This window comes from Tribolium castaneum, chromosome 5 (genome assembly GCF_031307605.1).
Source record: "Tribolium castaneum strain GA2 chromosome 5, icTriCast1.1, whole genome shotgun sequence".
In the NCBI taxonomy this organism is placed as follows: domain Eukaryota; kingdom Metazoa; phylum Arthropoda; class Insecta; order Coleoptera; family Tenebrionidae; genus Tribolium; species Tribolium castaneum.
In genome coordinates this window covers 9,165,372-9,186,746 of record NC_087398.1, presented here as the reverse complement: position 1 = coordinate 9,186,746, position 21,375 = coordinate 9,165,372, and the positions used below count along the sequence as shown (strand labels likewise).

The window sequence follows — 21,375 nt, the reverse complement described above, 5'->3', positions numbered from 1 at the left end:
CTTCGCCAAAAATAATTGATTAGCGAATTAAATTATTTTGATGGTTCACTGAAAACCAAACAAATTGTTATTATCAATTAATGCTGAAGACGATTTGTTTGTATTTGTGTCGAAGTGAACTTGAACCCAGTGGCATACATTCAAGTTCATTGTCCGCTTTAGACTCGGATAATCTGTTCTATTTCTAATAATACCTAAGCTGTAATCCAAGGTCTGCACAGACCTTTTTGTTTTTATTAACAAATAAAGAGAATGTGTTTTATTTATAAATGATTTATGTGGCTTTAGTGTCTCACCAAGGCGCGCTTGCAAATACCTTTATAATCTATTGCCATGAAGATGCAACTTCAAACGTAATATTCAGGAGATCTCTTCGTAACTTCAAAAGCGAAGTGTCACATAAAACATCTTATTTTGTTTGATTTAGCCCTTGTGACCTACTGAGTCTTGGAAAACAAGTGCTAAGACAGATTTAAACTACTTGGGCCAATTCCTCAGAGGAAGGACTTCGCTGGTTTGTTTCTCGTTTGTAAAAAACCTCCCCACGAATTGCGAGGGGTAATTAAAGTGTGCTAATTTTTTTAAAACACATGTGATCTGCAACCAGTTTTTATATTTGGATGAAGAATCAGTCATATTTACAGCACACCACATACTTGTGTAGGCAGGTGCTGTGAGTTATGACTCCTGGACGAAAATTTATCCTAAGTAAAATACTAGGTGATGTAAAATTTTTTGTTGTGACAGCATTATTTTAGTTGGTGATTCCAAAATATGTATGTAACATATTTCAGTCTTGTTAGAAATGAAGTCATGAAAGTTGTTGAGAAATAAATTAAATGCATGTGGAGGCTACAATTGCAGTTTCAGATATTTAACAAATTAAATAGTGTCGTGTCCAATTATTTTGAAATGATTAAGAGACACGTAATGTACTAGTTAGCAGCAACAAAATAATAAATGAAACAATTATTAAAAAGGTGAAATTTAATTGAACGCCTAGTATTATTTTCATATTTCCTTTACTGTCTAATACAGCCTAGGTTTAGCCAAGTTAAGTGAAAAATTAACTTTGTATTTTACATTGCTATCAGCTGTCGCTTGAAAACGTAAATGTTCATTCTCAGCTAGGATAACACCGAGGAAATATCTATCTGTTCACATATGGAGTGTGCACAATCGCAATCATTAGTTTTGATTCCATGTGAAATAAATTGGCGATACATAAATAATTATTGCAAGTATTATAAACAGAGCTCAAGCAGTGATATTTTTGTTTAGTCTGTGCTCGTACTTGATTGTGCAAAAATAAATCGGTAGCTTAGGCCAGTTATTTGTAGGTATCGAGCAAATGCTGGAATTTATGATTAAAAAATCATTATTTAGAGATGATTTACCTAATTTCGTGTTATTAGCAATTCAGATTTTTTATTCTGCAGAAAGAATCAAGAAAAAAAAACGAAATAAAATCATTGCTTTTGTGTTTTAGCGTTTTCCTACTTTATTATTTTGTTTAAATATTTTTACGTAAATTTTCGCATCTGTTGGCTTTTTTATGTATAAAATATTAAACATCAAACTTGCGTGGCTAGTAATTTTGCATTATGTTATATGTATTTATAATAATACGTTTTACTGTCACTTTTAACAGAATAGGGGTGCATAATAAAGCCTTACCGGCGTTTTTCAGTTGTAAAATTTTTCATTACGTTATCTAGTGGTACTTTGAAACCATTACAACCCGGAATGCGATCTTTGATTTACTGACCAATAATCCCTTTATGTATCTTTGAATAAGTCATAAAGGAAGTTATTAAAAATCTGTCTCACAGTTGAGCTAAATTCTGAGTTAGTGATTCACTGACGGAGCATGAAATTTGTGGCATTAATAAAATTATCTAAGTGCCAGATGCTCTGATTTGTAAATATGCACACCTGCTTAAAACCTTAATTTCATTTGAATGAAATTAATGATGTTGAGTGTGTAAAATCGCACCGCACGTATTTATTTCGGAAACAAGTTGAGGTCGTATTTATTATTCCACGTAAGAACAATGTTTTGAAATCCACATGTGTCAAAAATACAGTAAGATGATGATATAAGAAAGATAAAGAGGGCCAGAATGGGAAACCCGCAACATCACATACATACACATAGCAGCAAGCCACTCGTGAATATTTAGGGTGTTATGATATCTATAGTGGCAGCACTGCAGATGTGAGGATTTTGGCTTACATATATGTTTCCGGACGTGACGATTTATTTTTTACGTCTTTTGTGTACTTTCCACTCCATATTTTCAGCGACACAATAGACCAACATGACACTCCTTGTACATACATTACAATCAACGAATTTGCAGTTTCATAAGCCGACCAATTTATCAACTAGACAATTAAGCTAAATTCTAGGAACTCTATTTGTGCAACTGCTGTTTAAATTATTTTGTCTTTTGCTAGTTTTGAGGTGGAGCGAGAAATTGAGTCTGATATGGGCTAGGAAATTAGAGTAATTTGTCATAATTACTCGCTTTAAAATTCAGGCATTGATAGGCAAGGAGATGTGATACTTTCGTCGTCAATTTCAGCTCCGCTCCTCCCTCTTGATCACCAGCAGAAGTGTGAAGTTGTTGGAGAATAGCAGTTGCGTGTCCTGCATACGAAACTCTTCGACGGGGGTGTAACGGCTCGTAACAGTCTTCTTAGACGTCGCAGTTGCTTCGGATTGATCATATTAGTATTAAATTGCATTGCTTGCAGACACTCATCTCGCCACTGATAGCTTTTTTGCGGTTTCGCTCAGTTTCTTCAACTTTGCGGATAGTTCACGAAATATGCAATTTACAAGCAGTCTGCGAGCCCGTGCATCTTTTTGGCTTCATTAGTTAGCGCGAACTCAATTATTGTTGCAACTTTAAAGTTAATTTACTAATAATAGCCGAGATGAAAGGCGAGTGATTGCAAGTTTGTAATGTAATGCCGGGCGTAAAGTGGCGTAATTTTTATGGGTTTTGCTGCTACAAGACGAATTCACAAGGAGTTTCTCCATATCTATTTATAAATGTTATCTTTGTGGATTCGTACGGTGCTACATCTAGAATATAAAAGGTCTAGCAAAGCGTGACAAGACCTTCTTGTTTAAGAATCGCCGTTAAATCCCTCTAAAGACCGCACGTATTCTGCTGGTTCGGTCCGGAGCTCATAGACTCCAACGCAGGATTGACTTTTTCTGGTACACGAAAAGGTGTTCCAGCGTTAGGCCTCAATTTAAAAACATTAGTTTATCTCACTCGACTTATCCACAACTTTTACGCTGCTTAACTATGTTTGGAGAATTTACATAAGTTTATTTAGTGAACCAGTTGATGTCTGTCGTAAAAACACACCAAACACCGTAAACACATAGCTGTTTAGTGGTGATTTTTTAACACAATTGATGACATTGAAAAAACAGTTCATTACGGATTTATAAAATAGTATTTCCGAATACAGATTTTATTTGCTTGTGGCATCCTGGCATGAGTAACAACCAAAAAAGCTCCGGAAACCTTCGTGGTTTTGTGTATACTCTACAGGTTCTAACTGAAATCTTTAATTGAAAGAATGACATTTTATTTACTAAATTAATTATTACGCATTTATTGGACCATGCGACGTAAAATCCTTAATTAATGCATAATTGTGTATAACAGAGTAAATTAGTTTAGGAAATTAATGTGCAATAACATCTCAAGAATCGAAGTTTGCTAATTAATAACTTTGTGCAAGCGCACTGTTGATAATGTTTAACAAAATTCTGTTATTCTTTGTACCGCAGTTGATTCAGTTTTAGATCTAAATTGTTAATTAATTTTCCAACCAAATGGCAAATTGTTTATTTATTAAAAACATAATGACTAGTCAAATGCATAATTCTGAATTAAATGTGGTTGAAATTACAGTCTGCTGCGCTATTTTGGAAACCTTAACGGCACAATATTTTTGGCAATTTTCATGAAGTTGGTATTCGTGTTATAATAAAATTTGATATTGGTATTTTTTAGTTAACTAATTAATGTTTCTTGTGCTTTTGGCACACCTAATTCAAATTTGTATTAATGGTCACTCAAACAAACTTACAGACGTTTAAGGAGGAAGAGAGAGACGCTAAGAAGGGGCGCTTGAAAACCCCATCAACTCGATATCACACTGATATGAAGTTATAGCCTGGATGTGGTTAGATTCACTGATGTGATGTTATCTACAAACCAATACATATCGATGCCAACATTTTAAATCTGATTGAGACGATCATTGAATTGTGCACATGCACGTAGGTCACTACTAAATTTTTAATATGATTACCAAAAACGCAAAAATTTATTAAATTAGCCCAAGACTACATCGAAAAAACCTATTTTTGACTCGATTTTTCCGAGCGGTAAAAATAGTTGTTTCGTGAATGAGATAATTTGATTTAACAGAAGCCAGATGGTGGTAAATTGATGCAATCGAGCATTTGCGCAAAAATCTAATGCGAACTATTTTTGGCTCATTTATTAGAGGTCATTCTTTTTGAATGGAACAATGCTTAATAGTTATATAACGATAATGTATTTAGAATCTTTTGCTTTAACTTCTTTGAAAAAGCTGGACAAGAGAGTAATTGGTTAAAAATTGTATTCATGTATTTATTAGTTTTGTGTCGTATGAAGAGTTTTATTTTGGTGATAACTTTTATTAGCTTTACGTTCTAGATGAGCGAAAGAATAAGGAAATAAAATCAAACTTTTTCAATTTGGAGAAGGTAAAATTGAAATAGGGTTTTTGGATGTTGCACTTATAAGGGGTTTTCTTTTTTAAGTATAACGCTCCGTCTGCTTGTAAAAAAATTTACACTTATAATACAACCTGAGATAAATGAAAACTTATTAAAATATTGTATTTTTCGAATAAATAATAGATTTAAAGTACCGACAAGTTGTTTTATTTCAACTTTATTTCTTTAACATAACTTTGCTACATGTTTTTCGAGAACTGGAGTTATATTTATCAAAGAGTTAATTACAAGTATGATTTTTTTTAACAGATACTTTTTGCAAATGTAGATTTAATTATTTTTGCGACTTGTTTTAATTTGAATTTGCAGAGGCTATATTATTGATAATCGTTCGCAGTCGTACTTTATTTTTAGTTACAATAAGGTCAGCGCCAAATCTGAACAGTGACCGTACTGTGTGGTCACTGTTAAAGCTGTAAGCTGACTTATTAATGTATTTTAGTTGAAGAATGCTGGGCTAAGGCGTTCAGTTAGTTGGAACGATTTGTCATCATTCGACGCACGAGCTGGCGGCTTAAAGAGGCGGCGCGGGGTGAAAAGTTGGAGGCATGTTGTAATAGGGGATGACCTATGACACGTATTTAAAATTCCGAAAGTGTGCGGAACATTTTGTTTGAAAAACAAATTTGCAAAATAGAGTAAAAGTTTGTAGAGCGCATCTTCTTTGCCCTTCGTCCGCGTTAATCTAGTCGTTGCCGCTGCCAGACTTAGAGGACGTCCCAGTTATGATATGCAAATGTAAATACACCAGAGATCAACATTATAATCAACTTCTTAACGTTGTCTTACGACACACGCGCCAACTCGCCTTTTTTGAAACGAACTTGCATGATTTATTTTCATAATTGCGGTATAATGGCTGGCGCAAATGTGAAATATTTTATGAGAGACAAGTTAAAGCTTGGCTTGAAAAAGAAACGCGCCGAGTTTAAGTACGTTCTAGTTCACGGCATAAATTTTACTACCGGTTGCTACAAATTGGAGGAAACCAAATAATTACGGATACAATTTCATTTCGCAAACAAAAGCTTATTCTTGTTATCATCTACAATTAAAGGAAAATTTACGCAAAGGGCCAACGATTAATAAGCTTCATTCCGTAGTTTACCACAAATAAGTATCTTGTTTAAGTGCCTGTCCAGTTAGCGGTAATTGTCCGTTGGACTGCTTACATGTGTTTTCCAGGGCAGAGTTTGTCCTGTTATGCGTAGATAATTTGGACTTATTTAACTACATGTTTTTTTTGTATTTTCCTAATATTTACTGTTTGGATATTGGTACATATTCTTTCACGAATCTTCCAAAAATTTTAGGATTTTTCACTACACTTGATTAAACCAAATCAAGTACTTAGACACAATCTGAACAAAATTTAAAATGTATTTTTTAACTGTTCTTTAATAGGTGACTTTAAACTATTTGAAAAAGTAGTTATTTAAGTCAAAAATAAATTTTTGCACTTTTTATCCCGGCGCCTCCACCATTTTTGCTGCTACTGAAAGACAAAAAGTTTGAATTGTATTTAAATACTTATTTACAATTGACCAGTTTTGTGAGTAATGACGTATTTATGTGATTGTTTGATCGGAAAATTGTTTTAGCCAATTTTAAGCATAGTTACACATTTTAATGAAAATTATTATTTACAGATTTTTAATAAAAACTTTGGACCGAACAATTGTGTACAAATCTCGTATTGATCTAAAAACAAATACATAATCGGCTATTAGCCACGATTACCGCAATATGAAAATATGAATAAATCTATAAAGCAGAGTATTCGCTCATTTTGGTATTCATTTGAAACCTCGAACTTGAAGTTGTTGAATATTAACACCTTATTTTGTTTCAGGTGGACTCAGATTTAGTTTTTGAAAATTTAGAACAAACAGATTTAGCAAATCATGAAAATCATCATAGGATAGCAAGAGATCTATCCGACAGCGAGGAACATTTGTTAGAGTCTAGTCCACCAGTGGAAGAACACTGGTTATCAAGCACTGTAAATAGGATAAGAAGAAGTATTAATAGTTTGCTGTCATCTCAGTCTAATAGAAGTCATAGTAGAAGTAAAAGAAAATTATTAAGAGTTCCTAGACAAGACACGCCGGAGGGTCAGCAAGAAGCTAAAGAAGATTACGACGAGGAAGAAGAAGATCCTCAAGATTTTAATGATGTAAGTAAAGTGTTTATGATACGAAAGGTCAGTGCAGCCCTAAAAGTGAAGAAAATAATTTTTGATTACTTTACCCACGAAAAAATGTAAACGCGCCGAAATTCAATTGGTTTTGATTGTAATTGAATCAAGAATTATTTTCTGTTTAAATTTTGTGTGGTTTTGGGGTTTTCTATCTTCCTTAACTACGGTTTATAATAACACTTTGTGGGGTTGCACTGAAGTGTTTTCTTCTGGTCTGGTTGATAACCACATAGTTCTGTACTATCATAAAACACAGGTTACACGGTTTTTGGAAATAATTAAAATTTCTTTAGATTTTATAGTAATTTGTTTTGTAAGAATTGCGCGATTTTTAATACAGGGTGTAAATTATGTTAAAATATGATTGTTATTTTTAATGTAATTTTAGCTAGAAGATGCAGAAAACGATAATGGGGATAACGAATATGATGTAAGTAAAATTAGTCACGCGGTAAAATTAAATACATTTTTTTTAAATATTACTTTATAGGATAACACCGGTGATAATGAATACGATGAGGTACGTTTTTGAAAATGTTTATACCACTTTTCACTTAATACCGATATAATGTTAACGGATTCACATTCAACTTAATTATTTTAGGAAAACGGAGAAGAAATAGGGAATGGTGAAGACTATAATGAGGAAGATGTAAGTTATCTTTGATTATGTTTTTGTACCGTTCTTGTTCAATCAATCAAACAAAATATTTTGTTTAAATAGATGTCTAGAAAATATTAATTTATTTTTTAATACTTGCTTACTGCTTCCAAGCAGTTCAGAATTGTAGTTGATTTGCACAAACCTATTAATAAACAATTAACGTTTTTTTACATTGCACTCACCATAATTAAACATTTTTATTATCAGACAATTTACTTTGTGTAATAATTTTTTAGGGAAACGAGGATGCAGAAGGGTATGACGATGTGGAGGTAAGCATTGCCAGTATTGTTTTTGGGGTAATTATTTCAAAATTGTCTTCATTTATAATTTTGTATCTATAATTCTGATAAAACACTGATGGGACAAAATTTACACATTAATATTTTAGCAAACTGAAGACAATACTGAGGATGAAGTACCGGAAGAAGAATATTCTCCAAGTGTAAGTGAACTTAGTACCTAGTTTAAATTTCAAACGCCAGTTTTCATATTATTTTTGTAGTTAAATAATAACGAAACAACAGAATCAACCGCCAACACAATAACTGTAAGTTGATTAGTATAAAGGTGGTATTAGTATTCTTATACGCGTTTAGGAATTCTTGGAAATAACATTACACTTTTTAGGAATCTCCACAAGTGAATTACTTTTCGACCGAAAATGGAGACGGCGTAAGTTACGTCTTGGGGAAAGCTTCTAATACACCCATATGAATCATATACACCCTGTATATTTTTAACTAACATCGCTTACCGAGCTGTTATCATGATCTGTTCTATGTCTTTTGTACATTTCTGCATTTACACCCTTAATATACATTATCATTTCTGCGTGCATTTGTCTTTCGTGTGTGTCTTATTTTAATAATATTTCGCCATATTTGATACTTTTTACTAATTTAGTTTCGTTTTGCAGGTCAATCGGATGGGTTTTGACCTCTTCAAGGTAATAAAAATATTTTTTTAATTGTAGTAGATTCTATATTGTTTTTTACAGCCTGATACTGCCTACAATCGTTCCATTCCAGAAACTCGCAATGAAACTCAGTAAGTAACACGAGAGAGATAATACATATTTATTATTGTTTAGTCTAAACACTTTTCTTTGGTTCTAGTAATAATCTACATGTATATTAAGAAGAAAAACTACCAAACCGAAATTACAAATAAAACTAATAATTACTATTGGAACATAAAGTTATTACAAACTTATTTTTTATTTTATTTTTGTTTAGAATCCGAAAATTGGGTGAAGGTTAGTTGTAATTGAAAAAGCTATTTTAAACAGAGTTTAGTATTTTTTAATAAATACTTTTACATACTATATTTTTGGTCTAATAGTAAATGAATAAATCATATTATTTCCACACTTGTAATGACATACTCCAGAGCGTTAACTGTGATTTAAATAAATAGAGCTGAAGTAAATAAACTTATAGACATTCCGAACATTTTATGAAACATCGTAATGTTAACAGTTTTGGTTGATTATTTATTTTTTTGAATTTTTTGTTGCATTCTAGTATAATATACAAAAACTGAAAAAACGGAAAATCAAACAAATAAAAGGATATGTTGTATGTAGTAAACAGTCAACGAAAAATGCATATTTTTTATGAATAATAGTAATATTGCATTACCATTTTTTTATTATGTTTGACTTATTAGGGTTTGACCATTTATTATTTAATTTGTAATCAAAATTAGGGCGAAGTCTTGGCGAACTGAATGTGTTTTGTTGTAGACAACCATCAATACAGCGGTGTGCGCACATTCTAAATCCACATTTACTACCTCCTTATATTTTAAATTTTACAAGCAAACGTTTTATTATTTTACAGGATGTCACAACTTCATTTTTGGTCACTCTCTTTATAATAAAAAACGGAAATCAATTTTTACAAATTATTTTTGATTTTTGATTTATTTGAATATTGCGGAAAATTGTTTAAATTTTGTAGTAAAATTAAGCCAATGCGTTTTATAAATCGTTATAATGGCATACCTATTGTTATATTTCAATCCGTGATTTACTAGACCTTTCGTTCCTAAAGCAGTATTTATTTTTTTCCCAGATTTGGATATGACGATGAAGATAATCTTATTACTTCCGGCGAAGGAAGCACAGACGGCACCTCTGTACCACATATCCCAGTACCACATCACCCTGTATATTACCGCATTTCATTTACCGTCAGTGAACCATACGTGGACGCCTTCAGCGACCGCAATAGCTTCAGATATCGAGACTTCAGTGAAGATCTTATTAGGGAAATCGACAGATTATATCAAAGTATTCCCGGAACACAATCAGCTACAGTTATTAAAATAGAGTAAGCTTTTGGGACTTCGGTAAAAAATCTACATAAAGGTGGTTACTGAAAATGAATGTTTTTAGGAAACGGGAAGCTGATGCTTTCACGTCAAAAGTAACAATCGATTTGGGAAGTGATGGTTATATTAACGATGAAATCATAAAAGATGTTCTTTACAGCCAGATAACGAACAACCACAGATTGGGAAAAACCACCGTTTTACCCGAGGACTTCCAGTTTAGAGTTTTTGAAGGTATTCAGTTATTTTGTTTGGATTTTCTTTGGTTTTTTGCTTTTGTGTTTGTCCGTTTTTTTTAATTTTGATTCTGTTAGCTTCAACAAATGTTATGTGTGATGTGAATGAAATACCTTGCCACTCTGGGGAATGCGTACCTTCTGAGGCACGCTGCAACGGAAATTTTGAATGCGCAGATCATTCAGATGAGGCTGGATGTGGTACGTTTTTCGTTTTTATTTTTTTTTTATTTATTTTATTTACTTATATTTTATTATTCAATCTATGCATTGGTGGTGGTGCGTAAATTGTGTATTTATTCAATCGCTTTTGGATATTTCAACCGTGTTTAGTTTGTTAGTAAATTTAAATTTTGTATTTAAATCTTGTAGCTAATTTATTTACATGTTGCTTATAGTTTTTAAGTGTTTATTACAATAATACTGGTTTTTGTCACTGAGTTTTTTACTAACTAAAACTAATCTCTAGAAATACACAAAGTAAAGCTTTCAGTGACAAAATTAATGTTAGTAATAAATATTTTGTAAATACGGTAATCTGTGACTAATATGTAAAATACTCCATGCTTAATTTATCTAAAATATGCGTTATGTGTATATACTAACTGTGATACTAGTTCATTTATACAATAGCCCAGCTCAAAATTAGGTTGTCTGTAGGTGTAGACATTTGTTTGATGTGTTTTTTATGAAAAAAACATATTTTTAAAGTACGAGCGTTATAAGTTTAAGAAAAATGGAGTTTTATTTTTTTAAGATTAAATACGCTTTTTTAAAGCCGTAATTAGTAAAATTGAATCGGGTTGCAATGCCCACCAGTGCCAACAATAAATACATAGTTTTAAAAATTTAACAATTCAATTAAACAGTAATATTTTTTATCCTTTCTTTGTTATCAACATGTACAGTTGCTGGTAATAAATAAAGAAATGAAGAATTCATTGCTTCAAAGTTAGCGTATTTGATTATGTAGCTTCTTAATTTAATTGCTTCAAATTGCTTCAAATTGGCTAAACTCACTCCATTTAGACATAATTTGGCATAAGTTTTTACCTTCTTCTGCAAAATTTCTTGAAATAAGCGAGTTTCTATCTGAAGAATTAGCTGTCCGAAATGATGTAAGTAGACAATGAAAATAACATAACTCGGACCTGTTTTGTGGCTGGAGTTCCTGGCTCAAAATTGTCTGATGTAAAGTTGTAGTTCAGCGAGTTTGTCCATAAATTTTTAAATGAATATCATTATCAAAACCTACGATGCTGTGTAGTTTAGACAGAATAGCCTGTATATGTGTTAGGAGCTATTTTCGATCTAATAAATAAGAAAAAAGACGTTTTTAATTTTTTTTAAGCCTTACTATTATTTATTGCTCTAATAACGCTTACTGATAACATTGCTTTTGATTTAAAAGATGTGTAATTACTAACCTGCTACATTTTGGTTAAAGGTAAGGGCACCTTTGAGCCATTTGGTTGGTATATAACAGGAAATAAGTTGTAAAAAGAATAAAATTTAGTGTTTGTTCAAAATGTTTCACATGTATGTCGCACTGAATATTCACAGAAAGTACTAAATGGTGTCTCGCTGTGCTGTACCTTGATTAAAATTGTTACCAAATGTTTATTAATTTTTAAGACAAATAGAAGTGATGTTTTATATATAAAATAAGAGCGTCAAGTTAAAAAAAATTTTCCAATTTTATAACAAACCTATTTGTGTTCTTACATAAAAATTTACAGAAGTCGGTAGAGACAAGTTTAGAAAATTATGACTTGACTCTCTTATTTTTTGTATGAGAAAGACTACCTACTTTCTAGTTGCGGTGGAGGGTCTTGCTATTTTAATACAAGGTAATTCTGATTTTTGAGCTTTTTGAACCTGTTAATTAAGCATTTAAAGGCGTGAGTTACAGATACTGAGGTTAAAATACTCGTCACACTAATTAAATTTAACGTTTCTGAATAAAAAAAACTTTGCTAGCTAATAATAATTGAATTTCGAATATATTGAGTATCTGACTACAAGATGTACTGCCTCAGACAGCTTTCACAACTGTTTGTGCATCAATCTTTATATCAAGAGCAATTTTAGCCTCAAGTATCTGTCTGAAGTTGTATCTTAAATAGGTAAGCGCTGAATACATCGTTAAAATAGATATTATGTAGGAATAGAACTCGGTTATGAACACTTAATTTCATCTTTTATTTAGTTGATAAATTTTAAAAATACCTTTTTAATTATAGACTAAATTATTTACGACCAAATCAAAGATAATTAAGAGTAACTTTTAAACTCACAAATTACTTTCCATAGGATTAATTGAAGTTGAGTTTTGTACATACCTACTTAATTTTAGAATGTTATACATGATAATTGTAAATTTACTATTATTTTTTATTAAATTAACAGAAATTTTCGCCGAAACTTCTTCAACTACAACATTAGACGATCTTGATCTTGGCAGTGGTCTACCTGATGAAGGACGATCTCCGGAATCAAAATGTCGCGCTGATGACATTGTTCGGTGTGCAGATGGCTCGCCATCAATTTGTGCAGATCAAGTCTGTGACGGAGTCAAAGATTGCGCCGATGGAGGAGATGAAAAAAATTGTTCTTCTGGTACAATACAGCTAAATTATTAACTTACCTGTGGTGCTGGGATTAACACGTGGAATCTTGAGGCAAAGGCGTTTAAGACCGTTCTGAAATTCAGAAAATCCAACAAACTATGACTTCTAACTGTTGTTTTAATGAACCAAATGTTCTGAAACGTATTACATTTCAAGACATTCAAACAAACTAATACATTTTCTTACGATTGTAGAAATTAACGCATTACTGTAGATTACGCTCTGTAGGATAACAATTAATGTCGCATAGTTTTAGGTATTGGTGTAGAAATTAAAAGCTTTGTTTTTGGTTCACAGATTGTGCCAAAGGTGAAATCAGCTGTGACATAACTAGATGTATTCCCGAGAGCAAACGCTGTGATGGTATGAAAGACTGTCAAGACGACACAGACGAAAGAGATTGCATTGGTACGTTATTTTGTTGTTATCAATTAATAAGCGTTATACTTCGTCCTCATTTGATTTTTTTCAAAGAGTACATGTTTTTAAGAGCATGTTACCAATTTGTCTAAATTCCAACGCCTTTTTGGCACGAATGCATGAAAGGATTTTGTTCCAGTCTGCCGAGACGACGAAATAAAATGTGACAATAAGTGCATTCCTCTGAACAAACGCTGCGATGGGACAGCAGATTGCAGTAATCGAGCCGACGAGCTGAATTGCCCAGCAGGTAAGTCCACAAATTTAACACTGATCACGGTTTAATTTAAAGCGTGATTCAAACAAACTATTTCGTCGTGATGAGGAGAATAACCCCTTCAATTAGAATTGATGTGTTTTTCATTCCGATTGAAGTAGAGTGCAAGGCGAAAGTAATTTACAGCCGACCACACATCAAGATCTCACTGCGACCATTTGCATCCAACGAGAAAATTCTATTAATAAAAAGCGTTTAATTGAAAACTCAATTTGCATTAGTCGCTTGATTAGTATCTTAATAAGGCGCAAGTGTTTTACATAACATGTGGAGTCGCTGTTTTGCGAATTTCGATGATTTACGCAAAATGCTACGCTCTTCATTAAGGAAATATTAACGCTGGGTTTGGAAACAGAAGAAATAAAACGGTCGAGTTTGTATTATCCCGCGACAGTGATTTGTCGCTGGGACTCCGCCTTGTGATTGCCACCCCCTGCTGAGAGGGTAATATGTCCGGATTGTAATCATACTTTATTCATATTACAATATGGCGAACTCTGCGATAGTCCCCAAACATGATCTGGTCAAATGCCTTTTTTGATTGCGTCAAGTGATGATTTTTTTTGTAATCCTACCCTTTGTGCAGACATCGTTTATGCAATGATGAAATCAGGCTATAAATACATTTTATTACAAGCAGGCGAGTGTTGCTCTGACCCTAAAATTACTTCACAGTTTTTAATTATGGACATAAAATTCGTGTGGAAAAATGTCGACTTAATTCTCAATCGCGCCATGAAAATTAATTATCAACAGGATTTATTCTAAGCTTATTACGATTGTATTGCGCTCCCAAAAGCACAGTCTCTGCGTTAGTTTGTTTAAACAAGAATATTGGAAGAAACGACCGGTTATTAACCAAATGGCGCCGTTAAGAAAAACACACATGTCTGGAACATCACAATTATTGTGCAAACACGACAATAAAGCACCAATTTTGTTGTAATATCGCGGATTACGCCACTTGTCATAAATATTTCCATTAATTATGCTCTACCACAACCAGCTTAAATCGGCTTAGGCGAGGCTTGCGGAGATTAGTGACGGATTCAAAAATTAAACATTGATGGAAACTTTTACGGGTTCGTAACGATTTATTATTATTTGTGCACAGAATGTATGTTATACCAGACAACATTACGTTGCAGAAGACAACCGCTGCTTTAAAATTTTAATATGAATTGAAGTTAATGCTGCGGAAAAATGTAAAACGGTTATATTCTTTGAAATGAAACCTACGAAACATCGCCATTTTCCGTCTTGCGGAAAATTTGTTTCGCATTATTTAGGACGCTGATTTTTACGTAACATTGTCTCACTTTGAAAATATCTATTAATATCTACTAATAATATATTATTATTATTATTATTATTATTATTATTATTATTATTATTATTATTATTATTATTATTATTATTATTTGTCTGGACTCACCTAACATTTGAATAAAAAGAAACTATTAAATAAAACATACAAGAGTATTAACATTGTTTCCTTTAATAAACTGACTCTGCAAAATAGAAGGAAAAGAAACAAGTCATAGACAAGTTTCGGTGCGTTAGAAATTCGAGTTATACTAACGCAAAGGAACATCTTCGACGCGAACGAAAAAAAGGACTCGATAAATTAGAAGATCATCTGTTTTGTCTGGTGATAATAAAATGCCATCGCCAGTAAGTCAATAATTCTCTCATGTAAACAAATACTTTGATGGATAGCTAAATTAGTATTTATATCCGTCGTAAAATCATAGACTGGATAATTTTTGCACAGGTTGAAATTTGTGGAAAAAGTTTTAAAAATTTTCAATTTGAAGTGGAAAAAAAAACTTCCGTAATGATTCTGAATATATATTTGTACCTTTAGTTTATTATACACAAAGTATCGCTGGTTTGAATAACAAACCAGTTATTTTTTACAATAGTCAAAAAGTAGACAAATGAATATTTTATATTTATTTTTTATAAATATTGCAAAATCTAAATGGTTCATTTATTGAATTTTGAATTCACCTAGCGAATGTTGCACTTGGTACCAACAACCTTCGTTACACATAACAAATGCGCCAATAGTTGTGAAGCAATCGGCGATAATTTTAGCTTGTGAGTCCGATCACTGCACCACACATAGTTGAGTCAGTCCGTAATATTTGTTTTAAGCATCAAATATCTCAGTGATACATCTCACAGCAATTCCGTCAATCAATAATTTAAATTCAGCAAGCACTCGCCAACAAATCGACCGGAGGCAATTGGTGTCAATATCAATAAAGGAATTTTCAAAGCGTCCGAGAACGTGCATGTCTTAACCGAATTAGAATACGTCGCGTTAAGTTAGTGGCGGATGATACGAATGAATATTCAAAAGACCATAGAGAGGCGGCGATTTGCATGTGAAGTGCCTTCGAAGTTGCATCCTTACGATGAACTAGTCTACAAAAGAACTCCATAAAGTAACAAAGCGCGTTTGCGGTCAATAGCAAGTTTTTATCGTCGTTCCGGGGAAAAAGTAGTCATTATTCCGGACCAAGGGAGGAGGAAATGAATTAATCATATTAAATCCGGGACACTAGCGCAGAGTAAATTTCTAATTTCGAATTTACTCTCCTCCGGGACCGGGTTTTATTGTTATTTTTTAATGGGTCATTTCGTGCATTCGAAACTGACCAAATGGAACGGTTTCTAGTTTGAACAGATAAATTTTTCATTTTGAAAAAAGCTTCGCCCAATTAACCCCGATATCGGCTGCCGTTCCCATTCTGTTTAACACTCGAGTTACAACACATTAGTGGTATTCATGCATTATTAATTATTTTAAAAGATGCCGTCTCTCCTGATGACTGATGATGACTTAATGCTACAAAAACTCGCTTGTAGATCACTGCAACGATTTCAATGACAGCTGTAACGGTTTCCTTCGGCTTTGCGGTTTTACACAGTTCGGGCCTATTATAGCCCGACTCATATTTTGTCCTAAGTGTAAATTACGACATTTATCACCCCAATCGTTTAATCACCAGCGCACTTACACTTTTTTGTCTCAATTTTTCAGAAATAAAACCTACAACTTACTTATACAAAAATATGTCAGAATATTGGAAAAGCTTAGGGGGTCCAGAGATTTGACTCTGTAACTATTAATAAACTATTGTCGCACACATGTCCTGGGGGCCGTTAACAATGACATAATCCTTCCGTGACTTAGTGTTGCAAAATACTATTTATAGAATAATCGCATTGAGACATATTTGAAAGCATAAAAATTTTATTGGTGGTTAATGCCGTGCAGATGTCATCTTTAACTAATTACTGGATAACGTGGCGTGCTTTGGGTTTGTAAACTAGAAATTATTAAGCTCATGAAATGATGAGAATGGAGAAAATAGTCGGTGGAATAGGTCACGGGTGTGTTTTGCAAATGAATGTTTGAGATGACGCTGTGTCTTTTCGGCGGCGCATTTGATGACTGAAAATTACCATAACAAAATATTACTTAACACCAAGCTCAACTGATTTATCGGTGTTTTCTTAATATCCTAACGGCGATCTAAAATGTATCACAGATGTATCAGGGACCATTTTTACAGTAGATTGATTAAGTAGCGTCTTTACCAATAGGTCACTGTTGGATGAGAGAATTATGGCCATGATTAATGATGGGCTTTCAAAACGACAATGGAATTTCTGGGGATACCGTTTTAAAATTTATTTTATTTTCGAAAGGAATAAGGTTCTGGTAACGATCAAAGATGAATGTTATTAGTATAATAAGAACATACATAAAAATGAGCATTTCAGATAACACTACATTATCCTAAATTGCTGGTTTCGTAATAATGACTTTTTAAATTTGTGTTATTTTTGCTTGTCTTATAATCATTTGCATTTTAAAGATTATTATTTATAGTAAGTTTAATTTTGTGTAAACATAATTATTTTTATTATTGCATAGTTTTGTGTGGGTAAAACTTAATTTCTTCTCAAATTTATTGAAGTAGTCATATTTTTTAACAATTTAAAAAATCACAAGAAGTTGTACAAGACGAAGATTATGTTAATTAAATAGTAAAATATTTTTATAATCACACTGATGTTAAATCTTACCAATTTTAAACTCATAATTTCAGGATTTTCGAAATAGGTGCTAATTAATTACTATTTCTATAATTATTTTTTGAACTCAATTTTTATTAAATACAAATGCATCTTTCAAGCCATGGGAACAATATTTTCTCATTTTTGACAATCACTTTTTCATTTTATTAAACAGTTAGGTTTATCTTGATAGTTTCGAAATACTTTGGAATGATAATAATTCCTACTCATACATTTATTTCGTAGAAAAATGGGAAAGCATTAGTTTTTTCAAACCTTGGAGCGTTTTCGTTTATGGCAGTGACCTATTAGTTTTTAATGTGCTTAATAAATAAAACATGGAACCGATATTTTATAATTTATCAGATTTGCTTTTAGCCATATTTCACACTATCTGATCAGGCGTAGATACATGTTTGGAACATTTTTTTTCACAAAAGTAAATCTGCTTTACTATTACAAAGATTTTAATCGGCTTTTTCACGGTAATTGTTCCAATTAGTGATCTTTTAATCATCTTCTGAATGTTGGTAGTAAAGGCAAGCAAGGTAATGCTCTACATTTTCAGTTCAGCATATTTTCAATTTTGTATTGAAAAATTAATGAGATGATTTTAAAATAGCTTCACTATCAAAATTATTCCTCTGGTCGTTACTGCCTATTTTTTGTAGAAAATTCGGTAGTTGAACTGAACCGGACTGAATATATATTTTGTATGATGTTTATTCGATAATAGCACACCCGGTTGAAATCAAGGTAGCCAATTTATCAGGCAGCCAGATACCGGAAAAAATCGTTGTTAATTCAAGACATCCGTTCACACACGAATAAATATTAGAAACCCTATCTTAATCGAATCGGAATATCGAATAGCAGATGTAAATAAGTCTAAATGTGGTCCTCAAAATTGATGGAACCGCGTTTCATATTTAATTGGACTGAATTGAGTTTATAACCACCATCATGAATTCGATTTATTAATAAACACCCGGTTATGGAAGCGCGCAACATCATCGTACACACTTTCAAAGATAACGAACCTTTGATGTGTATGATTGCGGCTTGTTCTGAAAGAGTTCACCGCTGAAAACGAAACTCGAGCGCTTTTAGCAGACGCAGGAATTATTTAAGTACAAGTAATATTGTTATATTACTTATATTAATGGTTCTCTAAAGCACTGTTACGAGTTCTAGAAACCATTTTTTATTTTAAGTTTTGCACATTCTTCTTTTCTGGCTTGGTTACGAATAATTAACAGTTTAAATGTTTATAGGTTTATATTTACAAGGGTAATAAATTTCGTATTTTATTGGAAGTAAAGTAATAAATGTAACAATTAGGCAAAGCTCCCAGTGGTTCTTTCTTGCGCAAAATAATAGTGGCGAAAACGGTAAAAATTCTCTGAAGAGTCCAATAAAATCTATTGAGTTATGGAACAGATTAAAAACCACTCGACATGATAACTGTGATAGATGCCTTGGTCTGAGGGTGGAGGGCGGCGATGCCGCCACCCCCAGGGGTGTCGTGTCTGGGGACCTGTGGCTGTGTCCGCTCGGGCCTGGCACCATGCCGCACAGCCCCGTCCGCCCCTTCAGCCCCACTATACACATATTTACATCCTGCGTAAATCTGGATGTCGGCCGGGAGTTGATTTTCCGCTCTCAAAACGTGAAAAACACCCTTGCAAGATTTATTGGCCTAAGCAATCACTTTATATTCATTAGGAATGGATCAAAACTCGGACCAAGCTTTCAGCATCTTGTTTAAGTAACACGTTAGTGCGCTTTTAACTGAATCGCTTGGCGGAGGATGACAACTGCCTCCACACGCCACTATCTAATAAATTGTTTTTACTATCCAAATTGCATGTAGTAAGTTTCGTAATGAGTTCGTTTACGTGCAAGGCAAATAAATAGTGATACTTGTGTTGTCGTCTTCGCTTATCTTTAAATTCAGCATGAGTCTACAATAACTTCGTCAGCCGAATCGAAATTGAATGAAAATAATCTCATGAGATGTCTACTTTTATCTAATTCCGTGATTGACACGTCTATTTGTCCGTGGAATGTTTAATTTCGGCGGGTGGGCACTAACCCGAAAAATAAATAATGTATTGTGAGCTCATTGAAAACGACACCTGATCTGAAATATAAATTAATATTCGAGGCTTTGGCGGTATAATGTTGCCGTTTAATTGGACGTAATTAGATACACTATTTTCATAATGCGCATGTTCGAATTACAAGGGATAATTTGATAACAAGGGCTAATCGGCGCTAATAAATTTTGAGTAATTTTGATGGTAGGTGAACGCGGTTACAAATTGGCTCCAGTTTGCTCATCATTCATATTCAGCGACCTGAAAAAAGCCCCACATCCAAAATATAAACCCAACGTCTCATCCTTCTTTTTAGTTTGCAAAAACGTAACTTAAACAAGTAGTTAGTTATACGCGCGGATGGTGGGAATGGCTTAATTTGGGGACATTTGGTTAAATTGCACACTACGATGTTGTTTACCAATCAAATTGTCAACCGACCATTTTCAAAATTAAAATACCAAAACAGAATTTTCAATCAGCTTCGATAACTGCATTTTATGTAAATGAATATTTTAAATTAAACTGATCTGTTTAACGAATGTATCCAATTATTATTGAACACTCGCAGTGTTTTCGTCTACAGGCGGTTCCAGAACAAATAACTGCTGTTTCAGCAAACTAAATTAGTTGAAGATTTTATTGCAAAAATTAACACTAAATTAAAATTTCTGGATCGGGTTCATGGACTCAATTAAAGCCTATTATTTGCAATACGCATTTGATTTCGTTCCCATTTGGCTCGGCACGCATTTTGCACTTAGATATCTTCGCCGTCTTGAACTTGATATTTATATAAATATAACAATAGATTCTGGAGACAAGCGTACAAGAAAGCAACAGTTGTAATCCATTTATTTAAATGTATGTTATGTTCTTGAGCTTTTAGGACTTTATTTCTTGTGCCAATAATACTTCATACTTTTGTTGGTCTTTCTATTTCTTTAATCATCTAGTGCCCCATAAAGTGGGTGTGTTATTAATTATGTGACTACAGTTTGGTAATTGCCTTTTCAAATTTTCAGTAAGTTTCTTCATAAATTTCGGAACTTTTTGTTCATTAATTACAACTTTGTATAGCTAATAAATCCCGGTTTGAATTCCCCAGAGGCAAATGTCATGATGAGCTGTAAATTCTCTTAAAAACCTAATAACAAATTGTTCTCAGTCTTTTAATTTAGGGACCTTCAAAAAAAATTTATGGATGTCCGCGAGAGTTTCGAATTACACCTCTTAAGAATTTGTCCCATTTCAATCGTTCAAATTAAGAACTATTGTATCGGTTCGCACCAACACAGATGGGTTTCATCAAACCCGGGGATGGCGGCTCTAACGTTGCCGCGGGTCATATATTTAACATTAATAACATACACATTATCTCATTCGTCACATGTGCCGCAATCTTAACGCATCATGCTCTTGGGTCGTCTGAAGTCATTTCCGTGTTGCCGTTTGGATTTCTCAGTTTGGAGGAAGTTTCACGATTCCGGAATCGCCCGGCACGATAAGATCACGTACTAATGTGCGGAAATATTGGAAGAAAAATCCGCACATTACATTTTTCTTTGCAATATTACAAGTTTAGTAATACGAACACT

At 33.1% G+C, this 21,375-nt stretch overlaps 1 protein-coding gene across 31 annotated transcripts in view; it reads left to right on the top strand.

Moving 5' to 3' along the window:
• LOC660769 (basement membrane-specific heparan sulfate proteoglycan core protein) overlaps window positions 1–21,375 on the top strand; it is a 122,952-nt gene that overhangs the window by 39,250 nt on the left and 62,327 nt on the right. For 27 of the 31 annotated variants that reach the window (XR_010334233.1, XR_010334239.1, XR_010334230.1 and 24 more), the window contains exons 2-17: window positions 6,672–6,995; window positions 7,408–7,449; window positions 7,510–7,539; window positions 7,624–7,671; window positions 7,920–7,955; window positions 8,075–8,128; window positions 8,189–8,233; window positions 8,314–8,358; window positions 8,603–8,632; window positions 8,684–8,733; window positions 9,762–10,019; window positions 10,085–10,254; window positions 10,335–10,457; window positions 12,666–12,875; window positions 13,184–13,294; window positions 13,446–13,556. Coding sequence is in view for 1 of the 31 variants with exons in the window: in XM_064356769.1 (XP_064212839.1) it covers window positions 6,672–6,995; window positions 7,408–7,449; window positions 7,510–7,539; window positions 7,624–7,671; window positions 7,920–7,955; window positions 8,075–8,128; window positions 8,189–8,233; window positions 8,314–8,358; window positions 8,603–8,632; window positions 8,684–8,733; window positions 9,762–10,019; window positions 10,085–10,254; window positions 10,335–10,457; window positions 12,666–12,875; window positions 13,184–13,294; window positions 13,446–13,556 (1,687 nt within the window). In the remaining 30 variants the exon portion in view is untranslated. The remainder of the gene's footprint in view (window positions 1–6,671; window positions 6,996–7,407; window positions 7,450–7,509; window positions 7,540–7,623; window positions 7,672–7,919; window positions 7,956–8,074; window positions 8,129–8,188; window positions 8,234–8,313; window positions 8,359–8,602; window positions 8,633–8,683; window positions 8,734–9,761; window positions 10,020–10,084; window positions 10,255–10,334; window positions 10,458–12,665; window positions 12,876–13,183; window positions 13,295–13,445; window positions 13,557–21,375) is intronic. The other 4 variants (XR_010334234.1, XR_010334241.1, XR_010334245.1 and 1 more) reach the window with 4 other exon arrangements.